This window comes from Eptesicus fuscus, chromosome 2 (genome assembly GCF_027574615.1).
Source record: "Eptesicus fuscus isolate TK198812 chromosome 2, DD_ASM_mEF_20220401, whole genome shotgun sequence".
In the NCBI taxonomy this organism is placed as follows: Eukaryota; Metazoa; Chordata; class Mammalia; order Chiroptera; family Vespertilionidae; genus Eptesicus; species Eptesicus fuscus.
Genome location: NC_072474.1, coordinates 15,048,974 through 15,061,622, shown reverse-complemented (window position 1 = coordinate 15,061,622; position 12,649 = coordinate 15,048,974). Strand labels below are relative to the sequence as shown.

Sequence of the window (12,649 nt, the reverse complement as noted above, 5' to 3'; positions counted from 1 at the left end):
AGTATCTTATTTTTTTGTTGCAATGGTAAGTGGAATTGTTTGTTTAGTTTCTCTTTCTGATAACTCATTATTGCTTTTACAAAAAAAGCCATCGATTTTTGGGTGTTGATTTTGTATCCTGCTACATTGCCAAATTATTTTATTAAATCTAGTAGTGTTTTTTTTTTTTTTCAGTGTAAAATTTTTATACTTAGAATTAGGCAGCTAGTCTCAGTTTAGATGATTCCAATTTTGTTGGTAACATCCAAAGCATCATAGTCAAGAGCCAGTTGAACATATGCCTTCTTCTCACCATCCGGCCTGATCAGGGCATTGACCTTGGCCACATCAATGTCATAGAGCTTCTTCACAGCCTGTTTGAGCTGGTGCTTGCTGGCCTTGACATCCACAATGAACACAAGTGTATTTTTTTGCATGTATCTGTCAAATTTTCCCCATACCATTTATTGAAGAGACTCTCTTGACTCCGTTGTATGCGCTTGCCTCCTTTGTCAAATATTAATTGAGCTTAATGGCTTGGGTTGATTTCTGGGTTCTCTATTGTATTCCATTGATCTATATGCCTATCTTCTATCTTCTTCATGGCTGACTCAGTAGTCAGGGGGAATTTGATGATGGCATAGTGGTCAAGCTTGTTTCTTCTGAGTGTGTTCTTCCGAGGATATTTAGGCTGCCTTCGAAGCCTTAGTGTCATTGGCCATGGGAATGTGGGTGACATGCGGATCTTCTTTTTTTTGTGTGGCTGTGGACGCCTTTCAACACTGCTTTCTTTGCCTTCAAAGCCTTTGCTCTGGCTTTGGCTTTGGGAGGGGCAGGGGCTTCCTTCTTAGCTTTCAGCACCATCTTGGTAAAAAAAAAATTCTAGTAGTTTTTATGGTGGAGTCTTTAGGGTTTTCTATGTACAATATCATGTCATCTGCAAATAATGAGAGTTTTACTTCCTCCTTTCTAATTTACATGCCTTTTATTTCTTCTTCTTGTCTGATCACCATAGCTATGACTTCCAGTACTATGTTAAATAAGAGTGGTGAAAGCAGACATCCCTGTGTTGTTCCTGTTCTTAGGGAAAATGGTTTTAGATTTTGCCCATTGAGTATGATATTGGCTGTAGGTTTGTCATATATTGCCTTTATCATGTTGAGATATACTCCCTCTATTCCCACTTTGCTGAGAGTTTTTATTAAAAATGGGTGTTGGATTTTGTCAAATGCTTTTTCAGCATCTATTGATATGATCATGTGATTTTTGTCTTTCAGTTTGTTTACGTGATGTATCACGTTTATTGATTTGTGAATATTGTACCAGCCTTTCATCCCTGAAATAAATCCCACTTGGTCATGGTGTATGATCTTTTTAATGTATTGCTGGATCTGATTTGGCTAATATTTTGTTGAGGATTTTAGCATTTATGTTCATCAAGGATATTGGCCTGTAATTCTCTTTCTTTGTAGTGTCTTTATCTGGTTTTGGAATTATGATAATTCTGGACTCATGAAAAGAGTTTGGGAGTATTCCTTCCTCTTGGATTTTTTGAAAAAGTTTGAAGAGTATAGGTGTTAGTTCTTCTTTGAATGTTTGGTAAAAACTCCCCTATAAAGCCATCCGAACCCAGGCTTTTGTTTGCTGGGAGTTTTTGATTACTGCTTCTATTTCATCAATTGTTATTGGCCTATTCAGGTTTTCTGATTCCTCCTGATTCAGTTTTTGGAGATTGTATTTATCTAGAAATTTGTCTGTTTCATCCACATTGTCCAGCTTGTTGGCATATAATTGTTCATAGTATTTTCTTACAATTCTTTGTATATCTCCACTTTTGTTTCTGATTTCATTTTTTGGGTCCTTTCTCTTTGTTTCTTGATGAGTTTGGCTAAGGGTTCATCAATTTTGTTTATCCTTTCAAAGAATCAGCTCTTGGTTCATTGATTTTTTTGTATTTATTTATTTTATTTTTTTAGTCTATGTGTTATTTATTTCTGCTCTAATTTTTAGGTTCTTCTTCATTGGGGTCTCTGTGCCTCCTGAACTTATGTGACTTTTTCCTTTACCAGGTTAGGGAAGTTTTCTACCATTATTTCTTCAAACATGTTCTCTTTCCCTTTATCCCTTTCTGCCTCTTCTGGCACACCTGCTATTCTAATATTATGTTTCATGTTATCCCACAGCTCCCTTAAGCTGTCTTCCTGTTTTTTAATTGTTTTTTATTTTTGTTTCTCTGATTGATTTTTTTCAACCCTGTCTTCTACTTCACTGATTCAATCCTCAGCTTCCCCTAATCTGCTGTGTATTACTTTCAATGTGTTCTTTATTTGTGCTATGTCATTCTTTATTTCTGACTGTTCTTTTTTCATAGTTACTATATCTTTACTCATGCTGTTGAGCATCTTTACCATCATTACTCTGAACTCTGTTTCAGATAAATTTCTATCTCTGATTTATTTATCCCTTCTTCTGGAGAATTCTCTTGTTGTTTTATTTGGGGGTTGTTTCTTTGTCTCTTCATTTTGGCTGTCTGTTTGGGTTTGTGACTACGTATTAGGTAGATCCTCTACACCTCTCAATCTCTAGTGCAGGACAGCATCAAACTGTTTCTGACTAATTATATCAGGCAAAGACGCAAAGCCTCCAGGTACCACCTTTGCAGACTGATAGGATTCTGACTTGAATTGCCCTCAGGCTATCATCCTCAGGTGTGGGGAGAGGTTTTTTTTTTTTCAATAGGCTGGGGCATTTGCTTCTGCCTGGAGGCTAATTATTATTTTTAGTCTCTTAAGTGGCCTCAAGGCAAGGTGTTTTCCAATAGTGTGGGTCAACTGCCTTCCCCCCCAAGGCAAATCAAATGTCTATGTGGGGAAAATGTCCTCTGCTGTGTGAGGGAATGACTCAGCACAGGAAACCAGGGGTGTCTGCCTTCTGAGCTCTAACCCCTGAGCTCTAATCCTGGCTTCTGCTCACACAGCTCTACTCCACTCTGCCCTCCCTCTGCCAGAGCACAAGGTGGATGGCTCCACAGAGAATTTTGTGCATTGGCCCTTTAAGAGGGTGCCTGAATTTTCCAGCCATTGCTCCCTGGCAGACAGCACCCTGCTGCTTTTCACAGCCAGATGTTATGTGGGTACCCTTCTCAGTTGTGCTCTCTGCTGGGGAGCCCAGCTTGGGGATTAGGTCCCAAAATTCTCAGGGGAATCCCCCCCACAGCTGAGATATCTCTCCGAAACTTCAGCTGCTGTGTGTTGGCACCCAGCCAGCCCTTTTGCACCTTCGCCTGTCCTACCAGTCTCTATGCGGTCTCCACTTTTGATCTTGGGTATCAGGGTTCTCTCCTGTGAGTCTTCTGTTGATTATTCTGGAAGTTTTTCTGTATTTTAGTTGTAATTCCATTTTGTTCCTGGGAGTGTGTCCGTGTAGCATCCATTTACTCTCCATATTTTCATTTTAAATTTGAACTTAGGCATATTATCATTTAAAGGTATGAATCATTTAAATATTTAATATTAAATGCAGAAAATTTTATTTAACCTCCATTAGCCTTATTTTATTGAAATGCAAAATACTTTGCCTAATGAAAATATTATCAGTTGGATAATACGCATTTTTATGTGACATTATAGATTTATCTGACTTCTTTGAAAAAGCAGTGATAAGATTTATAATTTCTTGAGTTCTGTTAAAATTTTTATGATATTCTCATCTTACTTAAGCAATATGTGAATTTCATAAGATCACCAAATTAAGAAAACATCAATCTCATGTGAAGTTTTGCGTTTGCCAGACACATTCACATCATATTAATGAAATTCAAAATACAGTTTATTGATTTTAACTTAATTTTTTAGCTCAGCATTATACTGTTATTGGGTCTGAAAGAGAAAATAAGCATATACTTGTGTATACTCATGGTAGCATGTATTTTACATGAGACTATCTTGTAGTTGTTATTTTTATATTTTATTTTTAATATCAGTGTTTTTCATCTACTGAGCCAACACAAACATACAAAATGTTGTTTTAATGCTGTCAATCTTTTCTTGATAATTACAAAATAAATGAGTAATTCCTAACTTAAATAATGATGCCACGAATATAGTTTGAATGCATGTTGTCTATATTTCTTTTACACAACACACTCCAGTAAGGTACTTTAAAATATGTATTTTTAAAAAATACTATAAGTGCTAATCAGTCAGGTTTGTTCTTAATCATCTTTCTACAAAATGTTCATTGGGTATAAAGAATGTATTTGATTTGGGGATTTAAAAAGCCTCTATTCATTCATTGTTTCTTTTAATATACTCACTAGATGACATGATACAATATATAATATGATATATAATACTAGAGGCCCGGTGCACAAAATTTGTGCATGGGTAGGGTCCCTAAGCCTAGCCAGTGATCAGGGCCGATCAGGGCCTTCCTTCCCCCGGCTGCCGGTTGCCCGCCAGGGCCTTCCTTGGTTCTGCATCAACCCCCGGTGGTCAGCGCATGTCATAGTGAGTGGTTAAACTCTTGGTCGGTCAAACTCTCGAGGGGACAATTTGCATATTAGCCTTTTATTATATAGGATACTGGACATGGGATGAAGTGGGAAACAAAAGTTGGACTTTGAAAATAATGAAGCTCCAAGAGAGTACAGTACCTGACATTTTATTGGTACTTTATCATTTTCAAATTTGTTCCAACAAATATCCTAAGGATATGGGTAGCTCTCTGTGCAAATGGCTAATAGAATTTCTTAAATTATTCATATCAAGCAGGTTATAGGTATGTAAATAATTGGTCATTTTGACTCTCTGGTTCTCTAACAAATAAAGTAAGAAAAATTATCTCACCTATTTTCTTGAATGGCGGGGATATATATTTTTGTAATGGCATTTAAATATTACATCTTCTTGGATAATAAATGTATCTAAGAGGAATGAAATCCTATAGGGATCTATTTACTGTTTTATTCTGAGTTATAAGTTTATACTGTATAGTACAACAGAGTTGTTGACAGTTATGTTAGTTGTCTTTTCTTTTTTAATAGTTTTTAGAACAAAAAGGCAATGTTGAGAATAGATATGTAAAGTTTAAAAAAATCATCATTGATCAAGGAATAAGGGAAAAGCTATGTGGTAGGTAGGCTGAATAATGGTCCTTTAAAGATGTCCTCGTCTTGCCCTAGCCAATTTGGCTCAGTGGATAGAGCATCGGCCTATGGACCGAAGGGTCCCGGGTTCGATTCCGGCTAAGGGCACATACCTAGGTTGCATAGGTTGCAGGCTCCTCCCTGGCCCGGGCCCTGGTCAGGGCTTGTGCAGGAGGCAACCAATTGATGTGTTTGTCTCACATCAGTGTTTCTCTCTGTCTTTCCCTCTCTCTGAAATTCAATGAAAAAAAAAATATATCCTTGGGTGAGGATTAAAGAAAAAAAAAAAAAGATGTCCTTGTCTTAATCCTAAAATCCTGTGAATATGTTACTTTACAAGGCAAAAGGGAACTTTCAGATGTAATTAAAATAAGCATCTTGAGATGGAGAGATTATCCTAGTGGGCCTGGTATAATCAGAAGGTTTCTTATAGGAGGAAGGCAGGGGTCAGATTGAAAGATCAGAAGATGCTGCACTGCTGGCTTTGAAGTTGAAAGTAGTCAAGGGATGAGAATAGCCTCCATAACGTAGAAAAGGCAAAAAAATGGATTCTCCTCTAGAGCTTCCAGAAGGAACACAGCCCTCCCAACACCTTGATTGTAGGACTTTTGATTTCTAAAAATAATTTTTTTGTTGTTAATCCTCACCCGAGGATATTCTTCCATTGATTTTTATTTATTATTTTATTATTTTATTATTATTATTTCTTTCCCCACCCTTTACCCCCTCCTCCCAGCCCAAACCCACTCCCCCAGGTCTTCACTATTGTATTGTCCATGTTCATGGGCTTTGCATTTAAGTATATAAGTTCTTTGATTCACCTTATCTCACCCTCCCAACCTTTCTTCCATTGATTTTTAGAGAGAGTGGAAGGGAGGGGCAGGGGCAGAGAGAGAGAGAGAGAGAGAGAGAGAGAGAGAAACATTGATGTGAGAGAAACACATAGATTAGTTGCCTCCTGACATGCCCCAACCAGGGCCAGGGATCCAACCTGCAAATGAGGTATATGCCTTTGACCAGAATTGAACCTGGGACCCTTCAGTCCTTGGGCCAATGCTCTATCCAAACCTGCTAGGGCAGATCTCTATAAATTTAAGAGATTTGTGTTGTGTAAGTCAATAAGTGTTTGATAGATACTAATACAGGCTGCAATTTATGTTTCAGTGAATTTTTTCCATAATGAAATATCACAATGATCACAAAGGTCCTAGAAAACAAAAGGGAAGCCCCAAACAAAGCAAGTTTTGAAAAAGAAAAAAAAATCTCATTTATTTGCAGATATGATCTCTAAAATAGAGTTACCTATGGGAATTCACAAAGATTTACACCTCAAAACTCCATCATCTAAAAATAATGATGAAAAATCAAAAACATCACTAGATACTGAAGGGCCTACTCGGGAGGAAATAGACATCTCTGTGGAAAGTGCCCTGCCAGTCAGTCAGATGTTTCCAACCGATTACTCTTTGTCTTCTCAACTTTACATTGCTCAAAAAGGTAAGAAACAAGTTATTTGTGTTTTTTTTTTAATGCAGCAATTAAGGAAGAAATTAGATTTAAAAGTTACATCACATAGAAAAAAAGTTACATCATATAAAGTGTTTACTTATTTATTTATTTTATAAATCCACAGAAGATGCTGCCGGGGGTCACATTCTGAAATTTTTATTTCAAACTGCTGTTTATCATTTCATGAATTTGGCATTTTCACCAATTGCGATTCTTACAGAAAGGGTAAGTTGACCTTTTAAATCTTTTGCAATAATTTTACCAATTTTGCTAAATATAGGAGCAGCTGAAATTAGGTTTGAGTGACTCTTCCCTATATAAACACTATATAATATTTCTCTTTCCATAAAGTGTTACAGGTAGGATTTATCCTTACATGAATGTTATGTTGTATGGATATTGTTCAGGATTTCTTTTCCTTTCCTTTTTTTTTTTTCTTTTGAGGGGGGTTGATGGGGTTGTGTTTTATTTATTTTTTAATTGAATTTATTGTGGTGACATTGATTAATGAAATTATATAGGTTTCAGGTGTACAATTTTATAATACATCATCTATATGTTATATTGTGTGTTCACCACCCCAAGTCAAATCTCCTTCCATTACCTTTACCCCGTTATCCTCGATTGCCTTTCCCCACCCGCCTCCCTCTGGTAATCACTATACTGATGTCTGTGTCTATGAGATTTTAATTTTTTTGCTTGCTCCCTTCATTATTTTTTATCCAAACCTCCAACCTCCCTTCCCTCTGAGAGCTATCAATCTGTTCTCTGTATCTATGAATCTGTTTCTATTTTCTTTGTTAGTTTATTTTGTTCATTAGATTCCACATACGTATTCAGAAATCGGTGGCATTTTCATACATTAATAATGAACTATCAGAAAGAGAAACTAAGAAAACAATCTCATTTACTATCTTTAAAAATATATATTTTTAAATTGATTTTTAGAGAGAGAAGAAGGGAGAGGGAGAGAAATATCAATATGAGAGCGAGACATAAATCAACTGCCTCCTGCAGGCTCCCTACTGGGGGATTGAACCCATAACCTGGGCACCAGAAATGAAACTGGCAATCTTTCAGTGCATGGAAGGGACAATGCTCAACCAACTGAGCCACACTGGCCAGAACCCCATTTGCTATTGCAACAACAAAAATGTAAGGTACCTAGAAATAAATGTAACCAAGGAAGTAAAAGACATGTACTTGGAAAACTATAGGACATTGAAGAAAGAAATCAAGAAAGATACAAATAAGTGGAAGCTTTAACCGTGTTCATGGATTGGAAGAATTAACAGCATTAAAATGCCCACACTACCCAAAGCAATTTATAGAGTCAATGCAATTCCTATTAAAATACCAATGGCATATTTTACAGATCTAGAAAAAATATTCTAAAAATTTATATGGAATTAAATATGACTTCGAATAGCCACAGCAATCTTGAGAAAGAAGAACAAAGTTGGAGGTAACACAATACCAGATATCAAACTATACTCCAAGTCCTCTGTAATCAAAACAGCCTGGTAGTAGAATAAGAACAGGCATATAGATCAATGGAACAGAAAAGAGAGCCCAGAAATCAACCCACCTACAGGGTGTCCCCTCAAAATGTGTACACACTGTAATACCTGATAGCTCAATTTTGAAAATGAAATGTATCATAATAAACACTGCCTTTATAATTATTCAAAGTGTATGTACACATTTTTAGGACACCCTATATTTATAGTCAATTATTATTTGATAAAGGAGGCCAGAGCATACAGTGGAGTAAAGACAGTCTCTTTAATAAATGGTGTTGGGAAAATTGGTCAGGTATATGCAAAAAATAAATTTTCACCATACACTAGAATAAACTAAAAATGGATAAAAGACCTAAATGTAAATCATGAAACCATAATAATCCTAGAAGAAAACAACGGAAGTAAAATATCAGACATCTCTGCTGAAACCAGTTTGGCTCAGTGGATGGAGCGTCGGCCTGCGGACTGGAAGGTCCCAGGTTCGATTCCGGTTAAGGGCATGTACCTTGGTTGCGGCCACATCCCCAGTAGGGGATGTGCAGGAGGCAGCTGGTCGATGTTTCTCCCTCATCGACGTTTCTAGCTCTCTATCCTTCTCCCTTCCTCCCTGTAAAAATCAATAAAATATATTTAAAAAATAAAAATAAAATAAAATATCAGACATCTCTTGCAGCAATATTTTTACAGATATGTCTCCTAGGGCAAGGGAACTTAGGAAAAGATAAACAAATGGGATTACATCAAGCTTCTGCCCATCAAAAGAAATTATCAACAAAGTGAAGAGAGCCCACTGTATGGGAGAACATATTCACCAATAATACATCTGATATTTCTAAAATATATAAAGAACTTATATACTAACAAAATAGAACACAACGCCAGGAAAACAAACCATACTATTAAAAAATGAGCAAAGGACCTGAATAGACACTTCTTCAAAGAGGACATACAGATGGCCAATAGACACGAAAAAATGCTCAAGGTCACTAATCATCAGAGAGATGCAAATTAAAAGTACCATGAGGTATCACAAACAACAAGTGCTGGCATGAATGTGGAGAAAAGGGAACCCTAGTGCACTATTGGTGGGAATACAGACTGAGGCAACCACTGTGGAAAACAGTATGAAGTTTCCTCAGAAAATTAAAAATGGAACTGCCTTTTGCAGTCCCATTTCTGGGAATATATATCCGAAGAATCCAAAACACCAATCAAAAAGAATATCTGTACCCCTGTGTTCATAGCAGCATTATTTACAACTAGTAGCCCTGCACACGAATCCGTGCTCCAGTAGCTCTCTGTGGGGCCTGGCCGCTCCGCGCCCACTGCCCAGAGGCTCTCCACGGCCCAGAGGCCCATCTGTGGCCGCGTGTGGAACACTTGCCTCATTGTCGGGGCGACAATGCAAGCATTCCCCGCCCCGGCCTGGCCAGAGGCCCTCTGCGGCCAGGGTGGAACGCTTGCCTCGTTGCTGTGGCAACAAAGCAAGCATTCTGCCAGGCCGCTCACACTGCCTGCTCTCAGCGGCCGCCCCCCTGGGACTGGGGGACTCTGGCGGGGCTGAGAGGACTGGGCGCCACCATCTTGTGGCTATGGGCACCGCCATGTTTGTGATGGAGTGATGGTTAATTTGCATATTACCCTTTTATTAGATAGGATAGCCAATGTCTGGAAACAGCCCAAGTGCCCCTCAGTAGATGAGTGGATAACAAAGATGTGATATATTTACACAATGGAATACTTTGCAGCTGTAAAAAAGAAGCATCTCTTATCTTTGAGATAGCCTGGAGGAACCTGGAGAGTACTAGGCTAAGTGAAATAAGCCAGTCAGAGAAAGACAAATACCACATGATCTCACTTATATGTGGAATCTACTGAACAAAATAAACTAGCAAATAAAATAGAACCAGAGGCATGGATACATGGAACAGACTGAAAGGGGAGGGACTGGATGAAAGAATGTGAAGTAATTAGCCACATATACGCATAACCCATAGACACAGATAATAGTGTGGTGATAGTCAGAGGCTGGATGGGGGTGGGCAAAGGTGGGGAGAGGGAAGGAAAGGGGACATCTGTAATAATGTCAACAATAAAAATAAAGTTTTAAAAAAAGAAGAAAAGAATCAATCTCACATATGGTCAGAGATGCAGAAATCCTAAATAAATATTAGCACGAAATTTTTAAAAAGTACAGAAGTTGGAGAGATCATGGCATATTTGGAGAGCTAAAAGCAATTCATTGTGATTAAATATATGCTGAGGTTGAAGATGTATATATACAGGGATTAAATCAAGAATGTTTTGCGTTCCCCTGGCTGGGTTTCTCAGTGATTAGAGTGTCATGGTCTCCTAAAGCATGTGGTTGCTACTTACCTGGGTTTTGGTGTGAAATTTCCCAATTTTTAATACTGCCAAATATTCAGAATAAAAATACCACCATGCAGGTGAGACACCTTCTGTAAGTTGGGTTTGGCCCACTAGCCACATTTTTTATTTATTATTATTATTATTTTTATTGACTTCATAGAGGAAGGGAGAGGGAGTGAGAGATAGAAACATCAATGATGAGAGAGAATCACTCATCAGATGCCTCCTGTATTCCCCACACTGGGGATGTAGCACACACCTGGGCTTATGCCCTGACCAGGAATTGAACTGTGACCTCCTGGTTCATAGGTCGTCGCTCAACCACTGAGCCATGCTGGCTGGGCTCTAGCCACCTTGTTAAATCTTTGACTTAATATCTGATGGTGGTTATTTAAATGATTGGAAGGACAGATAGATCTTTTATAGATATAATTCATTGGTTTTAATGATTGACGGAAAGTAGCAAGGAGAAGAAAATGGAAAAGAGATAACTTACCAGGTGTCTAGTGAGGCTGACCAGGTAGATGGTAGGTAGTGCCATTGACTGTGGTAAGAGTCTTTGTGAAAACTGGGCTTAATGTCATATATAGTTTTGCTTTCAGAGGCTTTCTCCATACGTTATTTCTTTGCTAGCTTTCAGAGAGTTGAATAAGTGCAGAGAAATGATGAATTTACTCTGTGTGATTTGGTCATGAAGTTGTTGATTAAAAACTTTACTTAGAAAACTACTTTGGCATAGGAGAACTGACATATCCCTCACCTGTTATCCCCCTCCCTCACAAATAATACCAGTGAAGTTTCTAAATTCATGAAATAATTTATTAATCAGTACATGATATTCATATAAAGTGCTTATTTATAAAGGCTATGCTAAGTATGCTTATTTTTGTAGATTCAGTAAACATAGTTCAACACATTTTACTTGAACTATGTTGGTTGAAATTCTTTAGACATGAAAATATTGAATTTAAATATATGTTAATTATCTTGTGACCTTGGAAAGTCACTTATTCTCTGGGGGAGTACTGGACTTAAATCTCTAATATCAGAAGCGGTCAAAACTAGCTTGCACATTGTTTAAAAATTATGAACCAGTTGCCAACATTTAATAGGTGAGTTGACATAAAAATCTGGATTTCTGGATTCTCTTAAAAAAGCCTAAGAGTATAATATATAGTCTCCCATTTTCATATGGCAATAAGCTCAAGCTGAAAAGTGCTTGCATTGAATAGACATGCATTCTTCATTTCCCTACCTTTACTTCAACTATTTGGCCTCCATAGGGCTTTAAGTTCATATGTATGGACTAAATTTCTGAAGAGTTCCTGCTAGATCTAGAATTTTAACAATCTTAGTGCATTTATTAAGCACCCATATTATAGTTTTGTATAGCTGCAGCAAATGGAAAATTTGAAGAATTTTTCAGTTAAATGTACGTGAGAGTCTTTGCTTTTCTTCTTGCCTAAATGTTTCAGGTAATTGTTTCTATTTGCTGCTGATATCAGATTTTGTACACAACATTCTTTGAATTGTTTAATAGGAATTAATACCACTTTTTATCAACTTTATTTTATAATTGAGGAAGCTCTTTGAGTTCTAACATTTATATATATTATTAACTAGAATGCTTAATTTATATGTGGAATAAACAATGGAAATTTCCTAGCTCTTGTTCAACAGGTAATTCCTGATTCAATATGTTCTGAGAGCAACTCTTACGTAACAGTTCAGAGAAGGAAAATAAATGTTTGATCTTCTTACAAAGGACTAGATCTTATAGACTGTGACATTGCCTGTTTAATTAAATGGAAGTAACTAGAACTTAAACCTTTGTAAATAGGCCCTTGCAAAGGGAAATCAGTTTCTAGATTGTGGACAAGGTTTACTGGCTAGCACGTTTCCAATGTTCTTGGTTAATATTATTTTTAATCCTCACAAGAGGATATGTTTTTATTGATTCTTAGAGAGTGAGAGAGAGAGAGAGAGAGAGAGAGAGAGAGAGAGAGAGAGAGAGAGAGAGAGAGAGAGAAACACCAATTGGTTGCATACTGTGTGTACAGATTGAACCCATAACCTTTTGGTGTCCCAGAGGATGTTCCAATCAAACGGAGCCACCTGGCCA

General features: G+C 37.3%; 1 protein-coding gene and 1 pseudogene across 2 annotated transcripts in view; one reads left to right on the top strand and one right to left on the bottom strand.

The window, feature by feature from the left end:
- MIA2 (MIA SH3 domain ER export factor 2) overlaps positions 1–12,649 on the top strand; it is a 114,710-nt gene that overhangs the window by 23,362 nt on the left and 78,699 nt on the right. For both annotated transcript variants that reach the window (XM_054725531.1, XM_054725529.1), the window contains exons 5-6: positions 6,404–6,622; positions 6,759–6,859. In XM_054725531.1, coding sequence (XP_054581506.1) covers positions 6,404–6,622; positions 6,759–6,859 — 320 coding nt within the window. The remainder of the gene's footprint in view (positions 1–6,403; positions 6,623–6,758; positions 6,860–12,649) is intronic.
- LOC129151271 (60S ribosomal protein L23a-like) lies at positions 216–843 on the bottom strand (annotated as a pseudogene).